The 26,179-nt window shown below is 45.5% G+C and overlaps 1 protein-coding gene across 9 annotated transcripts in view; it reads left to right on the top strand.

Moving 5' to 3' along the window:
• The window catches only part of LOC110508648 (laminin subunit alpha-3), a 109,062-nt gene that overhangs the window by 62,205 nt on the left and 20,678 nt on the right, over positions 1–26,179 (top strand). For 4 of the 9 annotated variants that reach the window (XM_090225544.1, XM_021589329.3, XM_090225546.1 and 1 more), the window contains 29 exons: positions 80–179; positions 2,722–2,774; positions 3,011–3,116; positions 3,389–3,488; positions 3,745–3,901; positions 4,737–4,872; positions 5,539–5,681; positions 5,800–5,903; positions 6,110–6,266; positions 6,441–6,604; positions 6,800–6,908; positions 7,114–7,211; positions 8,871–9,072; positions 9,568–9,694; positions 10,707–10,846; positions 11,608–11,723; positions 12,047–12,258; positions 12,331–12,535; positions 14,739–14,883; positions 15,190–15,330; positions 15,674–15,835; positions 16,558–16,659; positions 16,817–16,900; positions 17,004–17,234; positions 23,945–24,058; positions 25,100–25,218; positions 25,374–25,555; positions 25,679–25,732; positions 25,845–25,996. In XM_090225544.1, coding sequence (XP_090081670.1) covers positions 80–179; positions 2,722–2,774; positions 3,011–3,116; positions 3,389–3,488; positions 3,745–3,901; positions 4,737–4,872; positions 5,539–5,681; positions 5,800–5,903; positions 6,110–6,266; positions 6,441–6,604; positions 6,800–6,908; positions 7,114–7,211; positions 8,871–9,072; positions 9,568–9,694; positions 10,707–10,846; positions 11,608–11,723; positions 12,047–12,258; positions 12,331–12,535; positions 14,739–14,883; positions 15,190–15,330; positions 15,674–15,835; positions 16,558–16,659; positions 16,817–16,900; positions 17,004–17,234; positions 23,945–24,058; positions 25,100–25,218; positions 25,374–25,555; positions 25,679–25,732; positions 25,845–25,996 — 3,915 coding nt within the window. Of the gene's footprint in view, positions 1–79; positions 180–2,721; positions 2,775–3,010; positions 3,117–3,388; positions 3,489–3,744; positions 3,902–4,314; positions 4,484–4,736; positions 4,873–5,538; positions 5,682–5,799; positions 5,904–6,109; positions 6,267–6,440; positions 6,605–6,799; positions 6,909–7,113; positions 7,212–8,870; positions 9,073–9,567; positions 9,695–10,706; positions 10,847–11,607; positions 11,724–12,046; positions 12,259–12,330; positions 12,536–14,738; positions 14,884–15,189; positions 15,331–15,673; positions 15,836–16,557; positions 16,660–16,816; positions 16,901–17,003; positions 17,235–22,977; positions 23,417–23,944; positions 24,059–25,099; positions 25,219–25,373; positions 25,556–25,678; positions 25,733–25,844; positions 25,997–26,179 lie in introns of those variants that run through there. The other 5 variants (XM_021589330.3, XM_021589328.3, XM_021589331.3 and 2 more) reach the window with 3 other exon arrangements.

Below are 26,179 nucleotides of genomic sequence, written 5' to 3'. Positions count from 1 at the left end.
TTAATCTGATGTTAGCATTTGCGTTGACTCTTTTCTTTATTACTGTGTCTGTCTGTCTATGTGGGTCGTCCTGACACAGGGTTCCTGTGGCTGCCTGCCCAACGTGGAGGGAACACTGTGTGACATGTGTAAACCTCTCTACTGGAACCTGGCGACAGAGAACCCCAGCGGCTGTATAGGTTGGTGACCTACATATGACCCCAACCGACTGAAGCCTCGTCCCATTCTATGTGTTGTAGCCAGTTTTTCTAGCGTTCATGAATAGAAGAGTTGGATACAGCACATACTGTATGGTACAGAACAATGGGCTAACATTACTTTACTGATATCTGCTGCATCAGACAACAGAAATCCTGATGTAAAATCAATATTTCATCCATCGCTAATTAGTCTGTTGGAAAAGGACAATTTGATATAGAGTACCAGTCAAAAGTTTGGACACACCTACTCATTCAAGGACGATTGTGGAGGCCAGGTCATCTGATGTAGCACTCCAACACTAGCCTTCTATGTCAAATAGCCCTTACACAGCCTGGAGGTGTGTTGGGGCCATTGTCATGTTTTAACACAAATGATAGTCCCACTAAGCATAAACCAGATGTTATGGAGTAATCGCTGCAGAATGCTGTGGTTGTCATGCTGGTTAAGTGTGCCTTGAATTCTAAATAAATCACTGACAGTCTCACAAGCAAAGCACCATCACACCTCCTCCATGCTTCACGATGGGAACCACACATGCAGAGATCATCCGTTCACCAACTCTGCGTCTCACACAGACATGACGGTTGAAACCAAAAATCTCTAATATGGACTCATCAGACCAAAGGACAGATTTCCACCAGTCTAATGTCCATTGCTCGTGTTTGTTGGCCTAAGCAAGTCTCTTCTTCTTATTTGTGTCCTTTAGTAGTGGTTTGTTTGCAGCAATTTGACCATGAATGCCTGATTCAGTCTCCTCTGAACAGTTGATGTTGAGATGTGTCTGTAACTTAAACTCTGAAGCATTTTTTGGGCTGCAATTTCTGAGGCTGGTATCTCTAATGAACTTCTCCTCTGCAGCAGGGGTAACTCTGGGTCTTCCTTTTCTGTGGCGGTCCTCATGAGAGCCAGTTGCGACTTGAAGAAACTTTCAAAGTTCTTGAAATGTTCCGTATTGACTGACCTTCATGTTTTAAAGTAATGATGGACTGTTGTTTCTCTTTGCTTATTTGAGCTGTTCTTGCCATAATATGGACTTGGTCTTTTACCAAATAGGGCGATCTTCTGTATACCCACCCCTACCATGTCACAACATAACTGATTGGCTCAAACGCATTAAGAAGGAAAGAAATTCCACATATTGACTTTTAACAAGGCACACCTGTTAATTGAAATGCGTTTCTGGTGACTACCTCATGAAGCAGGTTGAGACAATTCCAAGAGTTTGAAAAGCTGTCATCAAGGCAAAGGGTGGCTACTTTGAAGAATCTAAAATATATTTAAATTTGTTTAACACTTTTTTGGTTACTACATGATGCCATACAGTATGTGTTATTTTATAGTTTTGATGTCATCACTATTATTCTACAATGTAAGAAAATAGTAAAAAATAAAGAAAAACCCTCGAATGAGTAGGTGTGTCCAAACCTTGGTACTGTACTTGACTGGTACTGTACTTGGTAACAGTATAGTGTTTCTTTTTGAGTGTCCCGGTCTGTTAAAACCTGAAAAGAAAGGAAAAACTCCAATCCCTCCAGAAATCTGGGTTGCACTGCACACCTGCGTGTGGAGAAGGCAGCAATCAGCAGTGTTTTCAGCAGTATTAGATAACCGGTGTTATTAAACCTGAGGAAGTGCTGACATCAGAAACCACTCTGCCTCTTTGCCCAGGAGACATGGCAGCATGTCAGAAACAACTCTTTCTTTCTGTCCCTCCTAAGGATGTTTTGGGAAAACATGGTAACACAGAGCGCCCAAGGGAAAAGTGTGGTTCTCTTCTCTCAATGTGGTGCTCTGTTAACAGCAGTGTCACTAAAACTTTGTGGTTCCATGAGGTAAATGTTTTTTGATTGGAAAAGGAGTACATCTTTGCCAGTGCAACAATAGCCTCCCAGTAGAGGTGGGATACAGGTGTCAGTTGTAGGGGGGAAAAGAAAATGAGAATACCCCTTGCTTAAAGAAATATGTGCCCTAAAATCGCCTTCGTCATCCTCATAATTCAGAGCTGACTTTCTTCTCAACCAGCCGGTGCAGTGTAGGAACAGCCGCAGGCTTTGTCTAGATACCTGTCTAGAGTTACAGCTCTACTCTGCAGCAAGAATGTTATCACCACCACCGCCTGCCTGCTGCCAGGAGACATATGGATGGAGGGAAGAAGAGATTTTAATATTCCAGAAATGCCTCGGGTTTTAATGTGGCTGAACGGATACTGAGTCTTGTCCTCTGAAAGAGGGAGAGAAAGAGAGAGCAGTGGCTCCCCTGGTCCCTTTGATGTGGATATGTGCAGCTCAGAAGATTTGTGTTGCTTCTGGAATCCTGTAATCAGAGTTTATCCCCCCCCCTCTTTTATCTCTCTCTCTCTCTCTCTCTCTCCCAACTTTTCATCTTCCCTTTTACAGCCCTTGTATTCTAGAATGTCTCTGATTCTGCGTTTTATTGTATTGTCGTTGCATCACTGAATAATAATGTGTGACTCATTAGTTTGGAGGCTTTCTCACTTTATGCTTCCTGTCTCTCTCCCAGAGTGTCGCTGTGGCGTCAAAGGCACCCTGAGTGGGGTAGGAGAGTGTCAACAGGTGTGTCTGTCTACCTCTGTCTGTTCATACCGCCTTATGATGCTGACACAGTATGTCCAGCACAACGGTACTAACTGATTGTAAATCATTTAACCATCAATTGCTTACTGTTTAACTAGGAGGTCCATTTGTCTTGGATATATTCCTTTATTGCATGACTAAATCCCAATTTACTTGGTAACATTCACCTATCACTGGCAGTTCCCCGTTAACTTCAACACGGACTCCTTTTGTAGAAAAGTGGCCAGTGTTACTGCAAGCCCGACGTGTGCAGCCATACCTGTGACACGTGCAAGGAGGGCTACTACCTGCTGCAGAAGAGGAACTATTTTGGCTGTCAAGGTGAGTCAGCTGACCAAACATGAACCAGACGGGCTTCCTATGAACACACGGCCTTTATCTTATCCATCTAACTAATGTGTTGAGACTCCGCCTCTGAATGTTTCACAGTGCAGGGTGTGCCTTTCTTATTCTACAAAGATTGTCACTCTTGACCAAAGATTGTTTGAGTAATAGATATGTAGTTAACCTCGGGTCACGGCTTGACCTCATGATCAGTTCTGGTTGTGTGTTAATCAGAAAGACCTGATTGACCTGCTGCTTCTCTCCGATAGGCTGCCAGTGTGATGTGGGAGGAGCCATAGGCAGAGGGTGTGATGAGATGTCTGGACAGTGCCAGTGTCGGAAGAACGTAGTGGGCCGCACCTGCACTGAGTAAGGACAGACGGAAACTAAACACAATGACATGTTTTTGACATGTTGCTTAAGTTCTCACACGAATTGGAGCAAATGTTGTTAAATGCTGATGAATGGCAAGACACAAACAGAAAATCCTAAAACCTCAGATTTCATGCATTCTAAATCACCACTGCCATGATTATGTTCCAAACGTATGAAACATTGCTCAAGTGTTTTATTCTTACTCTCTCTCCCTCCACCCCTTCTCCCCCCTCCTGTCTGACCGTACCAGGCCAGCACCTAACTACTACTTCCCCAGCCTGCACCACCTGAGGTATGAGGTGGAGGATGGCATCACCCCCAACGCCAGGCCCGTACGCTTCGGCTACGACCCCCAGACGTTCCCAGGATTCAGCTGGAGAGGTTACGCCATCATGTCCCCAGCGCAGGTAAGACACATGATGATGCTGATAGGTTGACCTTAAACCTGTTCCTGCCTGACCTGCTTGACATCTTGATTATTTAATTGTGGCTTTTTTTCCCTTCTTCTCTAAGCCTCATTTCTGGTGTACATTCTTTGTAGAAGTGCTAGATGCTGCTACAGGCATTTCTTATGATGAATATGCTTGGTGGATGGTGTTGGCTTTTTGTGGTGATTGTTGTGGTGGTAGTGTATTTATTTTGAGTGTGTTGGAGTGATTGTCGGCTGTACAGTAGCAGGCCACTCTCCCTGTCAGTCCTAACCCTGGTGTGTGTCTGAAATGGCACCCTATTCCCTGTATAGTGCACTACTTTTGACAAGGCTCTGGTCAAAAGTAGTGCCCTATATAGGGAATAAGGTGCCACCCCTGTTTCTCCTCAGCCAGAGGTGATCCTATCGTTAGCTGTGGGTTTCCCCGGCCCCTTCCACATAATGGTTCGCTACGTCACCACTACCCCCCGCAGACCCACACAGGGGCGGCGGGATAGGGGGCGAGCTCGAGCCAGGATCTTGGTGGTGGACGAGCCTGATTTTCACACTTGCTGTGACTGTAAGTGATGGGTGTTTCCCCTTTGCTCGGCTATAGCCTGGTCCCGGATCTGTTTGTGCTGTCTTGCCTACTCCTGTGGTCGTGGGACCAGGCTAGCTCTGCTCTCCTCTGTTGTTCAGCTTACTGCTCCGTCTTCCCTTTCTAACCCCCTTCTATCCCTCTACCTTGTCTACCAGCATGGCCTTCTAGTCTACTAACAGTATAACTGTACCCCCTCCCCTCCATCAGCTGTGTCTAACTCCTGTCCCTGCAGAGTGAAGTGAGAGTAACAGTGCATGTGGACGAGGCAAGGCGATCCTTGTTCCAACTTGTCCTGCGGTACGCTAACCCCAGCAGCCAGGACAGTGTGACTGGTGCTGTAACGGCTACCTATGTCCGAGGTGGCCAAGGTAAGGCTGCCTCTCTAACTCCTGCTTCACACATCGTCATATTCGTCTCCTATCAAGCAGAAACAGTTTTATCTCCCGTGCACCCCTCAAAAACACAGATGGAAGGATACACTTACAGTATAGGCTGTAAAAGTGTTTCATGCAAGTCTTTCCGTGATCTTTTGTTTGGCAATGCTTTACTACAGGGATGAGCAACTCCAGTCCTCTAATTCGCGCGTTCTAATCTGAAGATGAGCATTAGTTGATTATTGGAGTCAGGTGAGTTCGCTGGCTGGGACAGTGACCAAGGTGTGAACCCAATCAGGCCTCCGAGGACTGGAGTTGCCCATTCCTGCATTACTACCTTGAAATGGCATGGGGTGCCTAATCACACCGTTGATGTTATACCTCGGGCCCACCCAGACATTTTTGTTTTAACCCTAAACTGACACACCTCAATTCATCAACAGCTTGGCGATTAGTTTACTAATTGAATCAGGTGTGTCAGTTAAATCAGGTGTCCCTGTGGAGAGGGTTGGGAAACCCTGTCTTAGACTACATGAATACACGTCAACCTTGGTGCTGTTAACTGTAAGGTCTTGTGTTGCTTTGTTTAACTGTATTGAACTGTATCCTGATTGGTTGATTGAATGATTAATTCATTGATTGGTTGATTATATCCTGCAGGGTCAGGTCAGAGTAAGGAAGTGGTGTTTCCTTCTAGCTCCTCCCCTGCCTACCTCACGGTCCCTGGGGACGGCTTCGCTGAGCCCTTCACACTGACCCCTGGGAAATGGATCATACGCATCCAGGCAGAGGGCCTTCTACTGGTGAGGCCAGGACTGTTAGTCTGTGATACCATCTGTCAGTGACCGAAGAGAAAAAAGCGGTAGAGGAATAGGTCATAAATGTGTTTTCCTCTCTCTCTGCTCTCCACCGCCATCCCAGGACTACTTGGTGCTGCTGCCCAGTGATTACTACGAGGCTCCCTTCCTCCAGGAGAAGATCGCCCAGCCCTGCACGTACACATTCACCGCAGACAGAGACACAAAGTAATCCCTGTGTTCCCCCAATGCTCTTTACCAAGGCATACAGTTCTGTCAGGTGCATGTTGGCCCCAGACAATATATATGTTCAATGTATGGACTGTACATACATGTAGTCTGTGCAAGGTTGTGTTGTTTAAATGCATGTTATCCCCAGACTCTGACCGCAGTTCTGTCCCTCCCTCCCTCCCTCCCTCCCTCCCTCCCTCCAGCTGTCTGCTGTATAAGCACATGGCGATGAACAGGTTCAGCTCTGTGCTGGGCTCTCAGGGTCAGTTCTCCAGCCAGTGGAGACGCAGGAGGAGACAGGCCCTCGTCCGCCGGCCAACTCCAGCCCACCCCGAGATGGCCTCGCTCACCGGGAAACAGGTAGGTCTGGGGCTCTGCTGCGCACACACACACACACACACACTAAAATACGCTCACAAACATACTTTTTGTCCCTCTGATTGTGATGGTTTATGTCTTTTATTTTATAGTTGGACAGTAAGACTCTGAGACACTGCATTTGCCCTCCCCCATGTCTGTGTGTGTGTCCTGTAGGCCCAGTTACAGCTGAGCCTGCGCGTGTCTCCACCCGGTCCCTACATCCTGGTCCTGGAGTATGCTAGCGAGGTAGACACGGTCCAGAACGTCAACCTCCTCATCGCTGGCCAATCAGAGAGTCATATCCAGGCCAGAGCCAACATCTACAGCTGCCATTACAGGTTTGTGTGTGTACTGTACGTTTACTGAGAGTGCAATGTTTCGTTCCTGTCCTTCAGTAGTGTTTATATACTCGAGAGGCAGGGTTGGCAACTAATTTGTGTGCATTTTGTGTAATAAACCTGTTTTAACGCAGCTCTCCAGCTCTGTAATACCGTTGGTCATTGAGGGTGTTCATCCAATACTTGTCCATGCAGCTTCCTTTGTCGCAGTGTGGCGGTTGACGGAACCAATCGCGCTGCAGTGTTCCAGTTTACCCACAAGGCCGAGCTTCTTCTACAGACCTCCACAGCCTCAATGCTGCTGGTGAGAAAGAACCCTTTTATTATCCCATTGCATAGCAGCAAGATCCTCACGTAATGCAGCCTCTTCTGCTTTGCCATCCTTTCTTATATTGCAGTGTGCATATTCTCTAGTAAATGGAAGGGTACCTACTGTATAAAAGTGAGTTCATGTTCAAATTAAATACTTGTATTTCCTGTTGCCATTTTGACTGTGTATTCCTCTGTAGTATAAAGTGTATGCAGTGCCCGCGGAGGAGTTCTCCATGGAGTACCTGGACCCCAAGGTGCTCTGCGTCTCTGTCCACGGACGCTTCACTGAGGACAGGTAAGCCGCCTTACCTCATAATACTATGTTGTAATGCCAGGGGATTTTAAGTGGCTTCTTCAAAATAGACCAGCTGGTGTTTTTGACAACTAGCAATCAACAGCAATGAGCAAACATGGTAGTAATAGTCGTGCCTGTATTTTACAGGTCGAGGGCTTGTTGTGCAATCAGTAGCAGTGTCTCTGGGGGGGTAGATGCTGTTGTGGGGATACTTACCTTCCACACATCTGTTTTCCAGGTGTGATTCAATGCATTCCTCGGCCAGGGTCACTTAACTGAGGCTGTCTGATATCCAGGCCAACTTCTCCTCTCCACCTAGCACACCTGGGTTCAACTAGTACTTGTTTCCTTCCAAATACTTAAATTTGCACTTGATTGAGCTTTCCTGATGCAATGGAACCAATGGAATAGTCCCAAAAGTGCTAATTTGTACTCTGGGCAGGCATAATCACACCTTCAAAGTATATGAAAGAAAACAAATCCGATTTGAACACTGGTCTGACAGCCAGTGACCATGCCAGAATTCACTGCCATGGTTGCTGCTGATGACTAGTTGTCATTATTATACGGATAGTTTCTACAGGCTATTTTTACACCGCTTTCAGTGTAAACTCCACTATTGTTTAAGGTAATAATCAAGGTGATATCTCAGGGAAAATAAACAGTGAAAGTGAGGGGGAAAACCCTGTTCAAGACGGTAACGGTTTTCGTTGGTGGAAGAAGGAGTAGACCAAAGCGCTGCGTGGTAAGCGTTCATGTTGTAAATTTAATCAAAGCTGAACACTAAACAAAATAACAACGAGGAATGACGAGAACGAAACAGTTCTGTCAGGTGATCCACACAAAACAGAAAACAACTACCCACAGCTCAAGGGCGAAACCAGGCTGCCTAAGTATGGTTCTCAATCAGAGACAACGATTGACAGCTGCCTCTGATTGGGAACCACACCAGGCCAAACACATAGAAATACAAACATGGAACAAAACTTAGAATACCCACCCACATCACACCCTGACCAAACTAAAAATAGAAACATACAAAGCAATCTACGGTCAGGGCGTGACAAAGACACTTGTTGTTTGATGCTGATGGTTCAGGCACATTACAAAAGGCCTTTCCTTTCATGTTGTTCTGCTGTTTCCACAAAGCAAAATAAGGAGGGAAAGCATGAAAAGATCATCATCAGGCCTGAGAAAACACATAGCTTGCCAAGAATTGGTGATAAGAGGATTGATAAGGACTTAAAACCGAGAAAAGAAAGAGTGAGGTTTTGACTCGAAGGGACTTTTTTTTTAGATCGCGAAATGAGTCTTTGTTGGTCAGTGAGAGTGGATGAAGGAGAACGATAGAGAGAGTTAATGGGGTTAAGATCAAGTCTGAGGGCATAGGGGATTGAGGTTTGCTCCACTCAAGTGTGTGTGTGTGATTTAGGGGCTTCTATACATTGATGAGAGATAGCTGTTTACTCCAGATCACAAACTTTATGTGGTCACTGCCCCTGCTAATAACACTAGGGGAGTGTGCTTAGCAAACACGTTAGAAGCTGCTTCTGAAATGGACCCTGGTCAAATGTAGTGCACTATATATAGGGAATAGGGTGCCGTTTCAGACTCCCCAACCTTCCCCTCCTGTGTTCCCCCTTTCCTTCTTCCCTCCAGTCAGTACTGTGTTCCCAGCCAGTACGACAGGCCCTCCACAGCGCTGGTTCTGGACGCAGCTCGGGACGCACGCCCCTCCTCCCCACTTGCCGTCCCCCAGCAGAGGGAGAGTGAAGAGTGGAGACGAAGACGACAGTCAGGGGCTGGGGGCTTCCCTTTCCCTGGAGCCCAGAGTGAAGGGGTACTACTCAAATCTCCCCAGGTACATGCATGGAGCTGGGCCTGTATAATTTATTTTACCTTTATTTAACTAGGCAAGTCAGTTAAGAACAAATTCTTACAAATTCTTATTTTCAATGACGGCCTAGTGGGTTAACTGCCTGTTCAGGGGCGGAACAACAGATTTGTACCTTGTCAGCTCGGGGATATGTACTTGCAACCTTTCGGTTCTAGTCCAACGCTCTAACCACTAGGCTACCTGCCGCCCCAACAAAGCTGCTGCTACTGCTGCTGCTTGGAGTGGGACCAAGCACTGGAAAGCATGTGGGGCTTGAGATATGAAGCCCACAGCTTCACTAACATTAATGGCAGTAACATCCCTACAGGGTTACAGTAAATAGTTAATGAGCAGGTTTTTAAGTGGTACGAAGCACATTTCTGTGGAAACGGACAACAAAATCGAATGTAATCTTATTTCTGTGGCGTTTACACGTTTCTCCACATGTTGTGTTCCTTCTCTGTTCCTCTATTCCTCCAGACAGAGATCCGTTTCAGTGCCAGGGTGCCAGTTCCTGGCAGGTATGTGTTTGTGGTCCACTACTGTCAAGCTGAACACACCACCTTCCCTGTGGAGGTACGGGTGGATGCCGGACACACGTGGGCCGGTGAGTTTAGTGCGAAATGTAGTTGTGTGAAGCCGTTGATCCAGATTGATATGGTTGGATAGAGAGTGTATATGATCCAGGATCTTACTGACCCCGACATCGTCCTAGATGTAATGAAATGGATGGATGGATGGATCTACTCAAAGAATGAATGCGATTATCAATTGTCATGAACATACAGTAGCAGCTAGTCCCCTATTCTATGGTAGTATTGTCTGGGAGAGCCTGTTGTGTGTTTTGGGGGTTCTAGTGGACTCTGGAGCTCGGGTGATTCCCTTTTAAGAGGGGATCACTCCTCCCTCCCCTCATCTCTCTCCTCCCCGCTCTCATCTCCCCTCTCTCACCCCCCCTCCTCTCTCCTCCCCTCTTTCACCGCTCCTCCCCTCTTTCACCTCTCTTCCCCTCTCTCACCTCCTCCTCTCTCCTCCCTTCTCTCACCTCCCCCTCCTCCCCACTCCCTCCTCTCTCCTTCCCTCTCACCTCACCTCATCTCTCCTCCCTTCTCTCTCCTCCTCTCTTCTCCCCTCTCACCTCCCCACTCCCTCCTCCCCTCTCTCTTCTCTCCTCTCTCTCCTCCCCTCTCCTCCTCTCACCTCCCCTCTCCTCCTCTATCCTCCCCTCTATCTCTCCTCCCTGCTCCTCCTCTCACCTCCCCTCCCCTCTCCTCCTCTCACCTCCCCTCTCTCTTTTCCCCTCTCCTCCTCTATCCTCCCCTCTATCTCTCCTCCTCTCACCTCCCCTCTCTCTCTCCTCCCTGCTCTTCCTCTATCCTCCTCTCTCCTCCCCTCTCTATACCCGCTTCCCTCTTTTTACTCCTCCCTACTACTGCTCCACCCACCTAATACACACCCTCTCCTCTCATCACGCTTTCTCCTCTCCTCCTTCTACTACTTGCTCTCTCTCCGCCCCTCTATCTTTCCAAACGCTGGTCCTTCTCCCAATCCCCCTTCTTCCTCTACGACTACGCCTCCTTACACCCTGCTGCACCCCCACCTTCCTCTCTCTACCTCAGGCTCTGTGAATGCCTCTTTCTGCCCGGGGGTCTCCTGCTGCAGGGAGGTGGTCATCGCTGAGAGGCGCATCGCTCTGGACCTTCCCCAGCAAGACATGGACATCTCTCTCAAGGTTCCAACCGGGAAGACCCTCACTCTGGTCGGTTTTTTCATGTCAGCCACTATTACTCTATCAATTAGCCTACTTACAGTTGATCATTATTGCCCATAATGTAAGGAGGAGAACACATAACACCTTCCTCAGGAAAACCTTCACTCTCGTCCTATGTGGTTATGCCTGTAGTGTAATTCAGGAGGATTTAGGAGTCTAGGATATGCTGTACTAGACTTTTACCAGGTTTGCACGGGACTGCTCTTTGGCCTCCGTGTTTGATCATGTCCCAAACAACTACTAAACAACCGGCGGTCTGTATTCTACCTGGTAACCCCCACTCCGCCCAATTAGAGCTAAGCTCTCAAATCCAGTAAGCCAATAATGCTTACAGCTAAGTTTGTATTTGCTGTCGGCTGTTTATTATAGCATAATTATGATATCATAATTAACATACCCCACCTGGGTTGAGGTCAATCCCATTTAAATGTCAGTCTATTCAGAATGTAAACCAAATTCCAATTCCAGATGCTCCTAATTTAAAAGCATTGAAAATAATTCGTATTTGGAATTGAAATGGAATTGACCTCAACCCTGTACCCCACGTAGTCTCCCACTGCAGATAAGACCAACCACAAAACAGTTCAGTATCGCTGAAATACCCTGTGGTTTGTGTGTTTTTATAAATGTTATCATTGTTAAGTCTGTCAGGTAAAACCGTTTCTTACGCTACAGTAAGTCTCAAAGTGGGCGTTTCTGAGAGAGATAAGCCGACAACATTGTCGTTTGGTTTTGTACCGCTTCTTCAGGATTACATCTTGGTGGTTCCTGACGATAGCTACACCCCTGATCTCCTGAAAGAGAAGCCGTTTGATAAGTCCTCTGATTTCACCAGGCAGTGTGGAGGACCAAGCTTTTCTATAGAGTGAGTATTCAGTTCAGTGATCGTGTGCCAGTGGGTTTCTCAAGACTTTGACCAAGCACAACCATGTGCCCTGTGGAATGAAGTCAACAGCTTTGCTGAGTGATATGAAGATTAGGTCATTCAGTATGATTGTAATTGCAGGATCATATCATGTTTATTTGAAACTTAAATTTCGACTTTGTGTGGTGAAATTAACGGGGGGGTGGATTTTTTTAAGGGAGTAGTTGTTTTTAATGTGTAAACATGATCAATACTCAGACAATTTCATAACTACTTTATTTTATTGACCCCTAACCCCGAATGTTTTCTTCCTGTTCCAACAGCCCCAGAACGTCCTCCCAGTTCTGCAGAGACTCAGCCCGCTCCCTGGTAGCAGCCTATAGTGACGGGGCCCTGCCCTGCTACTGTGACAAATCAGGGGCCACGGTGCTCACCTGTAACCCTGTAGGGGGCCAGTGTCCCTGTAGGCCCCATGTGATCGGTCGGCAGTGTACACGATGTGCCACAGGATACTATGGCTTCCCCTACTGTAGACGTAAGTAGATTTCAGATACTAAAATGACTCACACATAGTTTCTTACCCTAACCTGTCTATGTCCCCCCCCAGCATGTGAGTGTGGCCAGCGGCTGTGCCACGAGGTGACAGGTCAGTGTATCTGCCCGCCCCAGACAGTGAAGCCAGTCTGTGATGTGTGTGAGAGCCAGACGTTCAGCTACCACCCTCTAGTGGGCTGTGAGGGCTGTGACTGCTCCCCCAATGGAGTCAGGTCCAACACAGGGAGAGACTGTGACCGTGAGACGGGACAGTGCACGTGAGTAGAGCTCTGTGTAGAGACTAAATCCACATAAAAAATACTACAGTTTACTATAGAATACTACAGTACTTACTATATAATTGTGTAGTAAACTGTAATATACTGTATAATACTATATACTACACACTGTAGTATCCCTCGATCATGTGTAGTACTTAGTATAGAATGGTATAGTATACTGTGGAATACTATAGTAAATACTGCAATATTTAATTAGCATATATCCTGTCCATTCCCCTCCTCCACCCGTAAGTGAGAAACAAGTATAGACCATATATTGTGTTCCCTATGGTTATAGAAAAGAGCAGAAGTTCTGAACTGTCTGTTCAGAACCCAGTCCCACCTACCTACAGGTGAAAGAACATTTGCTGTAGTTTTCCTAAAGGAGAAAGCTCTCCGCTTCTATGTCAAAGATAATAAGAAAATGAGCACTACAGTAAATACGACAGTCCACAAACACACCACAGTAAATACTTAAGCAATGAGGCCCGAGGCGGTGTGGTATATGGCCAATATACCACAGGTAAGGGCTGTTCTTACACTCGTGCCTGGACAGAGCCCTTACCTGTGGTATGTTGGCCATATACCACAAACCCCCAAGGTGCCTTATTGCTATTGTAAACTGGTTACCAACGTAATTAGAGCAGTAAAAATAAATGTTTTCTCATACCCGTGGTATGCCAATCAGCATTCAGGGCTCGATCCACCCAGTTTATAATACAGTTTATACAACGGGTGGGACTAATCCTGAATGCTGATTGGTTAAAACCGCATTCCAGCCGGTGTTTATTCCACAAGTTACCACCGGCTAAATCTATGACATTAAAATGCTTATTTACTCTGTTCCATCTGACTGTAGAATCCACTGTCTCATCAGCAGAGTCAGAGAAGTTATAAACTTCATCTCCACTATAAAAAACATCTAGACATTATCTCACATTTCTTTTAGACTAACATTTAGTTTTCAGCAGTGGAGATTTGTATAAACCTTGCTGTCTGTCTATCCGACAATTTAAACATTGTTTCAATATTCAAATTCGATCTCCTGCTGTCCCAAAGTAATGAACGAGGCGGGAGGCGGGACGAGACAGGCAGCGTTTCTCAGCCAGTCTAAATCATGAATCAGCATCATGTACAAAAAAAGGTCAAGTGAAACGCAGCTAATTTGCGGTCTTTCCAGCTTCAATTTGAAGTGATTGTGTTACTGTAGCTGTGTTGTTGGCTAGCTCCTCTGAACAACAGTGTCCTGACGAGTGAGCGCCTTTTCTATGCCAGGCGAAATAAATGTCACTACAAAACAGATTAAACAAATGCAAAAATGCAGCTACTTTGCTGTTATTCTGGCTCCACTATTTGACGTGACTGTAAGTTAGCCGTAGTTGGCTAGCTAGCAAGCAAGGGATAAGAACGTTGCCCGTCAGTATGGCAATGGAACATTTAGAAGGAATGACTGGGTCGCGACTCTGGCAACCAAACCAATAGAATGAACAACCAGCCGGATTGGGTGGCAACCCTAGATTTGTGTTGGGGCTATATCTTGTGGAATTAATAAAAAAAGAATGTTTTTAATGAAACATTATCACTTAAATATACTACTGTTATTTTACTACAGTATTTATACTATAGTAAACTGTAAATACTACAGTATACTGCAGTAAAGTCTGCAAATACACTACAGTGAATACTGTTGTATTTCTTACCATAGTGTACACCAGGGTTACCCACGTTTTCTGAGTAAAAAAAAAAAAACGTATTTTTTTTCCACCAGGAATTCAGCTGATTTTAAAAATCTGTTCCCAAGTATTCCCACTCATAATCGGGAGACAAGTCATCGTATACAAATATAAGCAAGATTTGAAATGATTATGTTTTTGTGAAATATTACATCTGTTTGGGCTTCTTGCGGTCAATTTGCAGTCTATTTGTAAATATGCTCCGGCCCCCAGAACAACCCGCTCAAGAAAGAAATCATCCCTTGGAGGAATCTAGTTGATGATCCCTGGTAAACACTATAGTATTTCATATAGGAAACACCACACACGGTAAAGGTTGTGGAGTGCTGAATGAGATTCTCTGTCATTTTTTAGCACCTTTCCTCTTATAAGACATGGCCAGTAGCTGAATATTTGAACATGCTGTGGATGAGATTTCCAAGTACAATCATGTTAATTGTATGTGTATTTGTTCTGTGTGTGTGAAGGTGTAAGCCCAGGATCGGTGGGCGGCAGTGTGACCGGTGTGCTGCAGGGTTCTACAGGTTCCCAGACTGTGTCCCATGTAGCTGTAACCAGGGAGGGGTCACACCTGATATATGTCACCCAGACACAGGACAGTGCCTCTGCAAGGTGACTTATAATGCTGTGTGCTTTTAAACAATCATTCGTAATATTAGGATTGTCTAAATGAAGTGTACATTCGCAAATAGTGTGTTAAATCTACGTCTTTAACATGTCGACCAGACTTTCTCAGGGTCGATCATCTAATTTAGCCTCAAATAGTCTCATCTGTAAAAAAAATAAACTAACATCTCTGAGGGCTTCTCTACTGGGAAACAATGTGATTGGTTATTAGCAGGGTCAGTGACCAGGAAAAGGTTGTGACCTGTGAAATCTGGAGGTAACAGTAAGCAGCCGTATGTCCTGTTGTTGTAGAGGAACGTGCAGGGTGCCCGCTGTGATGCCTGTAGAGACGGGTCCTTCCACTTTGACCCCTCCCACCCCAGAGGCTGCGTCAGCTGCTTCTGCTTTGGAGCCACCGACCAGTGCCAGAGCTCTGGCAAACGCAGGGGGAAGGTGTGTGCGTGTGCATGCGTATATGCTTGTGTATGTGTGTGTGTTTCTGAAATTTTATAGGCATTTTCATTGATACATACTTTCCGTGCCACAGAAATGTGTAATAAGTTGTAATTACACTGTACCTGTTCAGACACATGATCAAACCCTTATCTAGCTAAAGGATCCGTGTTGAAACAACCCACATTCCATGGAGTGGATATACCCACAGCTTTGCCACACCTGCAGAACATAACTCCATTGCACACAGCATGCTACTATATTCCTATGTACATAATGGCATTTTACCAAACCATAGGCCGATAGTATATAGTACAATCCTCTTTCCCTTCGCCTCCACTAGTTTATGGACATGCGTGGCTGGCGTCTGGAGAGGGCTGACCAGGAGGAGGTGGCATCAGTCCTCAACCCGTCCAGTAACACTGTGGTAGCAGACGTACAGGAGTTGCCTGGCACTACCCAGCTCCTCCACTGGGTGGCGCCACCATCCTACCTGGTAGACCGGGTGAGTAGAGAGTGGAACTTGAGAGGAGGACATGTACTGTTGGAATAGAATAGCTTAGTTTAAAAAAAGAGGACATGTTTCCGTAATATTTGGAAGTTCTTTTTATATGAGACTTGAGCATTTTTAACATTTGATCAGTTGTTATTTAGCTGTGGATTCAGTGACAAGAACAGAAGGCAGGGCTTCAAGCAGCTGCCATTGAGCCTAAATACCAGTGCTTTAACAGTTCAACACTGGGTCCAGTACTAGTCCCATTGACTATGACTGATATTCAGGGTTGGGGAATAACTGATTACATGTAATCAGTTCTGTTACCATCAAAAATATTGTAATCAGATTAAAGATATTTTTGAAAAACTAGATGATTAGTTCTTGAATTACCTTTAAATTCAGAAATTATGTTTGGAAAAAATAAATTATGACACCTTTCTGTTTTCTCACTGACATTCAATTCAGCATTGTTCCACCTGAGCTAGTCTGACCACAAGTCAGAGACCACTTTGATGACACACCAAATGCGTTTGATGGATCCTTTTTGTCTTCTTCTAATGTCTCTTAAGGGGAAAGTAATCCAAAAGTAATCAGATTAGGTCACTGGGTTAGGGTAATCAAAAATTGACGTTGCTGATTACAATTTTGGACAGGTAACTAGTAACTGTAACGCATTACATTTAGAAAGTATCCTACCCAACCCTGCTGATAGTATTCCGCTCCTGTCTCAGGTGTCGTCCTATGGGGGCTACCTCACCTACCAGGCTAAGTCCTTTGGGATTCCCAGTGAGGGGATGTCGCTGATGGACCGCAGACCTGATGTCCTGCTCAGTGTACGTACATTATGACACATTGTATCATCACTCACGGCTAATTATGACATCTCTCTAATTGGTGTATAAGTCATATATATATATATATATATATATATAAGTCATGATGACTTCCTGTTTTGAGTAACCTAGTGTTATTTGTCTGCGAATTTCTCAGGGCCAGGAGATGACCCTGGTCCACATGTCCCCACATACCCCTCATCCTGACAGACTCCACCAGAGCAGAGTCCAGCTAGTAGAGGTACAACCGAGTCCTTATTCCATCTGTTGTGAACGCATATAATAACATTTGATCAGACCTCAACATTTCCAATCCCTCACTAACCCCTGTCTGTTCTGTTTAGGGGAATTGGCGTCACTCCGGCACCAACCGTCCTGTGTCCAGAGAGGATCTAATGGAAGTCCTGGCAGGGCTGGTTGGTCTGAGGGTGCGGGCCCTCTACTTCACCCAGAGCCAGAGACTCAGCCTGGGGGAGGTGGGCCTGGAGGAGGCCACAGACACAGGGGCCGGGGGCCCTGCTAGCACCGTGGAGGAGTGTGCCTGTTCCCCTCTCTACAGAGGAGACTCCTGCCAGGTGAGACAGATCTCATTCACTCTTAGTCCCCTAGGTGCCTCATGTAGATCTACAGGGATCATATATAATACTTTTAAAGTAACTGCCCAGAGTTTCCAGATGTCTATGAATTACTTACACTAAGTGTACAAAACATTAAGAACACCTGCTCTTTCCATGACATAGACTGACCAGGTGATTCCAGGTGAAAGCTATGATCCCTTATTGATATCACTTGATAAAGTCACTTCAATCAGTGTAGATGAAGGGGAGGAGACAGATTAAATAAGGATTTTAAACCTTGAGGCAATTGAGACATGTTTTGTGTATGTGTACCATGGGCAAGACAAAAGATTTAAGTGCCTTTGAACGGGGTGTGGTAGTGGGTACCAGGCGCATCGGTTTGTGTCAAGAACTGCAATGCTGCTGGGTTTTTCATGCTCAACAGCACCACCCAAAGGACATCCATCCATCTTCACAGAACTGTGGAAAGCATTGGAGTCAACATGGGCCAGCATCCCTGTGGGACGCTTTCGACACCTTGTAGAGCCCATGCCCTGACTAATTGAGGTGGTTTTGAGGGCAAAGGGAGGAGGGGGGGGGTAAAACTCAATATTAGGAAGTTGTTCTTAATGTTCTGTACATCCAGTGTACAATATGATTGAAATAGTTTTCCTTCCCAAAATGTTTAATTAGCTATGACAAAAATAAGCTTTTCTGTGTTGGAATGGTGTGGGCTTACCTGAACAACCGAATGGTGTGGGCTTACCTCAACAACAGAATGGTGTGGGCTTACCTCAACAACAGAATGGTGTGGGCTTACCTCAACAACAGAATGGTGTGGGCTTACCTCAACAACATAATGGTGTGAGCTTACCTCAACAACAGAATGGTGTGGGCTTACCTCAACAACAGAATGGTGTGGGCTTACCTCAACAACAGAATGGTGTGGGCTTACCTCAACAACAGAATGGTGTGGGCTTACCTCAACAACATAATGGTGTGGGCTTACCTCAACAACAGAATGGTGTGGGCTTAACTCAATAACAGAATGGTGTGGGCTTACCTCAACAACAGAATGGTGTGGGCTTACCTCAACAACAGAATGGTGTGGGCTTACCTCAACAACAGAATGGTGTGGGCTTACCTCAACAACAGAATGGTGTGGGCTCACCTCAACAACAGAATGGTGTGGGCTTAACTCAACAACAGAATGGTGTGGGCTTACCTCAACAACAGAATGGTGTGGGCTTACCTCAACAACAGAATGGTGTGGGCTTAACTCAACAACAGAATGGTGTGGGCTTACCTCAACAACAGAATGGTGTGGGCTCACCTCAACAACAGAATGGTGTGGGCTTACCTCAACAACAGAATGGTGTGGGCTCACCTCAACAACAGAATGGTGTGGGCTTAACTCAACAACAGAATGGTGTGGGTGTATACCGTCATTAAAAATATTGCAGGCAAGTAGATCGCTGATTGGCCAGCGCATCATCCTTTTAAAAGTGAGATTTTCACTGGGCAGTTACTGAGAGAGTACTCCAGAGTTGCCTTGGTGTTTTTGTTATTTTGGAGATGGTAATGAGTCCAAGGATAGGTGGACTTTTAGCTCTCAGATGCACATCAAGTGTGTAAGTGCTGGGGGCTATGTCCTAGGGGTCAGTTTGGGATTGGGAAAGAGAGGGGGCGAGACGGAGGGAGAAAGTAAGAGAGAGAAAGAGGACAGGAGGGGCTGAGAGGGAGAGATGTTGACCGACCAATCTAGTCATTTTGGAGAAGAGAAGAGCGGGAACTGCCCTCCCCGCTGTGGGGTTTTTGTCGTGACACGCCCTAACAATGGTGCCACGCCCAGCCTGGGGTGAGTGAGGTCACTGGCAGGCAGAGGAAAAATCCATCAGCTCATTGAAGAGCCAGCGGCTTAAACAAGCCTTTGTGGAATGTCCCGGAATAAAGTGTGTGTGTTTCATCAGCCAAGCCCAGTAGCCCGAGGGAGAGGGATAAGATGCACAATCACGCAGACATAATATTAAAGATTATACCACTGCTGTAAACCGCTCCGTTGTCATAGTAACAGCAGTTCAATTAAAATACAATTTAAAAAAACATACAGTACGACATTTAGAACGTTAGAACCAAATTCTTCCCTGAGGTTGTTTAGTACGCAGGTGGTTCTCCTACTCCAATTAGGAAGAGTTGGACGGAAGCATTTTCCCCCTCAGAATCCACGTATTCAATGGAACGACTGTAAATGTATGCATTTTCAGCTGAGACTCAGATTTTTTACAGAATGACGGCACAAACCACACAAATCGTCAGTCTGTTACTGAACTGAAATGTGGTTTTGTAAAAGGTGCAGTGAATTAAAAAGAAAAAGATCCACTATGCAGACATCACATCATTTTCTGGTTGCTAAAATTGTAATAGTTTGCATAATTTCAATTTGTGACAACAACAAAAAAGCAAGTAAAGTGTTACTGAATCATTATACCATCTAAACCGCTGTGAGATATCTTTTCCATAACCAAAAACATTGTATTTTCAGCTGTTCCAAGCTGAAAGTAAAAGACACAAAAACCAAACGTAAAGAACGGGAAGCATAGAAATAGCGCTTCTTAGGCTTGTTGTCAATAAGAATGACAGATCTATAACTCACGTTTCTACGTGAATTTGGTCGGGTCTCCCAAATAGTTACATATTGCAGCCTTAAGTCGTCATTGTGCATAGAGTTGTATGGTTTGTTTAACATTGCAATCGTGGTTTCAGCATCACTTTGCCCGTGTGCATCACTTTGCCCGGGAGATGGACAAGCCAAGGAAGCTTTTTTTGTTTCACTGGCAATAGCTTATTAACAAAGTGAGACCCTAAGGCCCTGATGACTTTGTAGTAGATTTTCATTTGACTTTCTATATAATTGTGTAGTAAACTGTAGTATACTGAATAATACTATACTACACACTATAGTATCCCTAGATCATGTGTAATGCTTAGTATCGTATACTGTAGAATACTATAGTAAATACTACAGTAATACTATATTAATACTACAGCAAAAACACTACACTTTTTTAAACAGTATTAAATGCATACCCTGCCCATTCCCCTCCACCTTATCCCAAATTGTGCCACCCATAAGTGAGATATCTACATGACAAATCTAGACCATATACTGTGTTCCCTATAGGTTATAGAAAAGAGCAGAAGCTCTGAACGATCCGTTCAGACCCCAGTCCCACCTACTTACAGGTTATGGAAAAGAGCAGAAGCTCTGAACGATCTGTTCAGACCCCAGTCCCACCTACTTACAGGTTATGGAAAAGAGCAGAACCTCTGAACGATCTGTTCAGACCCCAGTCCCACCTACTTACAGGTTATGGAAAAGAGCAGAAGCTCTGAACGATCTGTTCAGACCCCAGTCCCACCTACTTACAGGTTATGGAAAAGAGCAGAACCTCTGAACGATCTGTTCAGACCCCAGTCCCACCTACTTACAGGTTATGGAAAAGAGCAGAAGCTCTGAACGATCTGTTCAGACCCCAGTCCCACCTACTTACAGGTTATGGAAAAGAGCAGAAGCTCTGAACGATCTGTTCAGACCCCAGTCCCACCTACTTACAGGTTATGGAAAAGAGCAGAAGCTCTGAACGATCTGTTCAGACCCCAGTCCCACCTACTTACAGGTTATGGAAAAGAGCAGAACCTCTGAACGATCTGTTCAGACCCCAGTCCCACCTACTTACAGGTTATGGAAAAGAGCAGAAGCTCTGAACGATCTGTTCAGACCCCAGTCCCACCTACTTACAGGTTATGGAAAAGAGCAGAAGCTCTGAACGATCCGTTCAGACCCCAGTCCCACCTACTTACAGGTTATGGAAAAGAGCAGAAGCTCTGAACGATCTGTTCAGACCCCAGTCCCACCTACTTACAGGTTATGGAAAAGAGCAGAAGCTCTGAACGATCTGTTCAGACCCCAGTCCCACCTACTTACAGGTTATGGAAAAGAGCAGAAGCTCTGAACGATCCGTTCAGACCCCAGTCCCACCTACTTACAGGTTATGGAAAATGTGCTTTTTCTTTTCTATTTCTCCAGTAGGTTTCCTTAAGGAGAATGCCGCCGTTTCTTTGTCAAAAGTAATAAAACAGTAAATACTACAGTAATGTCCTCAAAAACACTACATTAAATACTACAGTATACTAGAGTCAGCAAAAACAGTACATTAAATACTACAGTATACTAGAGTCAGCAAAAAACACTACATTAAATACTACAGTATACTAGAGTCAGCAAAAACAGTACAGTAAATACTACAGTATACAGGAGTCAGCAAAAACAGTACAGTAAATCCTACAGTATATTACAGTTCACAAAAACACTACATTAAATACTACTGTATACTAGGGTCTGCAAAAACTGTACAGTAAATACTACAGTATATTACAGTCCGCAAAACACTACATTAAATACTACAGTATACTAGAGTCAGCAAAAACTGTACAGTAAATACTACAGTATATTACAGTCCGCAAAAACACTACATTATTTCTATGGTATATACTAGTTTTCTTTTACTACAGTATTTATACTATATTTAACTGTAAATACTACAGTATACTGCAGTTTAGTCTGCAAAAACACTACAGTGAATACTATAGTATTTATACCATAGTATACTATAGTATTTTTCATGTGGGTTGATTGAGTTGTTTTCCCCATTTTGCGATTGTGCTCGAAGCCCTGTTACCATAGCGAGAGCATGATCTACCTGTGTGTGTGTGTACGTGTGTGGGAGACGTCAACATCCTCTAGTCAGGTGTGTTCAGAGGAAATGGATAATATGTACCCTGCGGCGCTAGAAAAAGGAGAGGCGCCCTGACACATAGCAGGGCGTGGCATCTGGCAACCTGGGACATTGTTACTCACTACCCGACACCAGATAGTACATACACAGATCCAACTAACTACCACGCCCAACTGTCTCCACTGCTATGTGTTTGGACTGCATGATTCAGGTGTGACTGCTGCTCCTGCACTGTCTGGAGATTTCCAACCATTATTCACAGAGCCACACAGTCACACTGGCATGCTCACACACATACCCTGTGAACACATCTATAGACACACTTCAACACAAACTCACTCAGGCTCCCAGGTGGAGCCCCACCCTAGCAACCTTTCTATATGTGGATGAGGCGGCTTATGTACATTCTGACGATTTTCCTGTCGACCCTTTGTGTGTAAGTGACATTGTATTGTCGGAAGTGGTTATAGTAACGAATGTGTATGGACGTTTTGATTTTGAATAAAGTAAAAAAAAAAAAGAACCTATTTTCGAGGCTCTACATGTTGTCATGGAAAATATTGATGTTTTTTCCAACAACCAATGAGCAACTCCGCCATCAATCTAGCTCCATATTGAACATTGAGATTCCTGAAAGGACAGTCTCTCTGGCATGTTAGTTAAAAACACTGGTACGCAGACTAGACATATTCATCCCCTCCTGGATAAAGATCCCTGTTGCCTAAATAGTTTTGTGCACTTCCAGTAATACCGCACACCCCGGTATGGTACAGAAACGGTTTGACGGTATGAACATCTGGATAACGCCCAACCCTAACATGCACGTTGGTCAGCGTGTGGGTGTGCGTGTTGCTACACTGCTCTGACTGCGCTGCTGACTAAGGTACTGTAGGTGAGTGGAGAAGGGGCGTGTCCTCTACATGTGGGAGTGTGTGTGTGTGTTTAAGAGGCAGAGGCAGGGCAGAGCAGGGAGTTATTTCAGACAAAACGTGAGCAATGTCAGACACGCGTGTACACAGCCCCTGGAGAGCCAGAAGGACAGGCATGCTACTTCAGACCCTGCTGTGGGGGATCTTACTGGGACTATGCAGCGCAGGACACAGACCCATTACCAGGGAAGAGAGGAACCGCTATCCCAGACAGCATGACCGAGAGGCACAGAGGATACATTATCCTTCCCTACATGACCAGGGTGGACAGAGAGTACATTACCCCTCTGTGAATGACCAGGGCGGACAGAGAGTACATTACCCCTCTGTGAATGACCAAGGCGGACAGAGAGTACATTACCCCTCTGTTAATGACCAGGGTACACAGAGAGTCCAGTATTCTTCTGTGAATGACCGAGGACAGACTGTTCAGTACCCGTCTTTTGACGACCAAGATGCCAGCTCTCAGATCCAGGTAAAACAATGGATTTCTGTTGGGTTACAAATAAACTTACTGTAATGTATGCTTGGCTGCTCCGTGTGCGAGGTAGACTTGTAGGATATCAGTGGACTTCCAGACCGTTATCCTATAGAGCGAAGGGTGTGTTTGGCTTCTGAGTGGCGGCGGTGCGTTAAGGATGAATACACACTCGTCTTGTGCTCAGCGGGGTGCTGGTGACACGACCCACTCGGGATTTTGGACATTGTGAGATCAATCATTCTCTGTCGCTAGGAAGGTTAGCTGACGTAAACTCTGATTGCCTGTATCTCCTCAAACACTGCCACTTTGAATGGCGAAGTGTTCTTCTGTGTGGGAGCGAAGTGTGTCGTTTTGAAATGTGTGTTTTAGGATTCTGTTCTGTTCGTGATAGAATTCACATTCACCCAGGAGGGTCCCATTGAGATAGAAATCACTTTCAAAATTCTGTTTTTCTGTATGATATTGTTGTATCTATATATTTTGATGTACCTGTATTAATGTCTGTGTGTTTCTCTGTTCCAGAAATGTGCTCGTGGTTACTATAGGGACGGCAGTGGGCCTTTCCTGGGTCGCTGTGTGCCCTGCTTCTGTAACGGCCTCGCCAACGAGTGTGACGACAGGACTGGGAGGTGCCTGGTAAGAACACACCCTTTTTTGTATATTTGTATTATTGTCTTCTATTATTTGTTATTGTTGTCGCATGATCGCAAGGGAACCCGCAAGTATGTGTGTCCTGTACATACCACGAATCAACTTGAACTCGAACACACACAGTGCTTCTGAATTACAATCATTCAAAACCTGTGAGCCTAAAGAAGCCCTCAAGGAATTCAGTGATAACCACTTGGGCAACACCTGCTATGTCAGCCTATGTGACTCCATCAGGGTGAGCCACAGCCCAGTAGTCATAGTCTAGACCTCACACCCCACGCCACAGGGCATGGTGTGGCCATCCCACTCCGCCTTGGTGCCCACATACTGTTCTGTACCATGGACGGCTAACCACATGAAACTATTGGATGATGGTGATTATATATGATTGTGATATGGGTCTACATTAGCTGTCTCCCAGTGAAACTCTAGATCTCTAAAAGCACTCTATATTCTCCTTTCTCCCTCTCTCTCTCTTTCTCTCATCTCTCTCTCCCTCCCTCTCTTGTCTCCTCTCATCTTACGCATGCCACTCAAGACCAGGCCTGTGCCTCTATCTAGGCCTAAGGAGTCCAGGCTGAACACTCGTTCTCTCTGTACCATCAAAATCACTCTTTGGGATGAATTAGGACAGAAATGTTAGTCGTTTATGGTAGAGAGGGATGACAATCACCCTCCTTTTGAGATTAAAAAAGGGACATAATGTTGCCTGTCGTTGGATCTACTCTGGGCTGGAGTATGTTTGTGTGACTATGTCTACTGAAGGACAAAGTGTGTTTAGACTCACGGTGGTATTTGTTCAGGACTTTTCAACAACTTACTGAGGCTATAGGTTTTCTATGTGACTTGGCTATTCACTCGTTTGAAGAATACACTGATTTACTGTACCTTGTGCTGTTCTTCACTGGGTAAACTGAATGTCCATTATGAAGGACTAGTATTTGACTAGTACTTCATTCAAATACTGTTCTTTAGGTGCTCACGTGATACAGTCTAATGCATGTTTTCTACTCTTCCTCTGGACAGAACTGCCAGTACAACACAGCCGGGGACAGGTGTGAGCGCTGCAAAGAGGGTTACTATGGAGACGCTGCCCAGAGATCATGCCGGGTGTGCCCGTGCCCCTTTGGTGTGCCAGCTAACAGGTCAGTGTCACCAAAGAACCAACCTGTGGCAAGGTCACCCACAGTAGATGCTCCTTTGGTGAAATCAAACCCTTGTACTGTGTATCACTTACCGTGGTCGGCCCAGTATCTGCGGGTACCAAACTATCTCTTCTTTCTTCATCGTTCCACTATAGTTTTGCGGTGGGTTGCAGAGAGGTCGCTGGAGGGTTCCAGTGTGTTTGCCGACCAGGCTACGCAGGAGACCGTTGTGAACGATGCGCCCCTGGTTACCACGGTGATCCATTGACAACCGGAGGAAGCTGTCGGCCTTGTGACTGTGGCGGCAACGGAAACAGCTGTGACTCCAGGACTGGTGGTGAGTGTGGATACCGTACTGAGACATGGCGGCACATTCTGCCTATTGGTAAAGCTTTACGCTGTAGATGTTTCATTTTCCTCGTCAAAATAAATGCAATGTATAATGTTGCTCTTTCTGCAGTGTGCAAGAATGCGTTGGAGCCGGGGGACACCAACACAGACGAGCAGTGTCAAGGTTAGTGTCTCTGTCGTGACAGCGTGACGGCTCCAATGAGAGTACAGTACATGAGGGTACCTACCTCATCATGATCAGCGGTTGATTACGTTTGTCTGTGTGGGCTTGTCAGAGTGTGACGACTGCGCCGAGACCTTACTAAACGATCTGGGGCGTCTTGATGAGGAGCTGGGCAGGATTAAGACTCAGCTGGATAACGCCAGTATCTCCGCCTCCTCTCAGGACCGACTCAGGATGCTGGAGAATGCCATCACAGAGACCAAGGTATTATATTGTATATATTAATGGCATATATGTACTGTTAAAAGCAGTGAAGTGTACCACCCTGCCCTCTGGCTATACAGGCCACAGAAAGGATGGGAGAGGACTTCAAAACATAGCAAATGACCTAAACGCAGATACCGTGTGGATAGCTGTACGTCAATGCTCACACACACACACACACAC

The sequence above is a fragment of the Oncorhynchus mykiss genome, chromosome 28 (genome assembly GCF_057628025.1).
Source record: "Oncorhynchus mykiss isolate SJ-2025 chromosome 28, ASM5762802v1, whole genome shotgun sequence".
Taxonomy (NCBI): Eukaryota; Metazoa; Chordata; class Actinopteri; order Salmoniformes; family Salmonidae; genus Oncorhynchus; species Oncorhynchus mykiss.
This window is presented reverse-complemented; position numbering and strand designations above follow the sequence as displayed.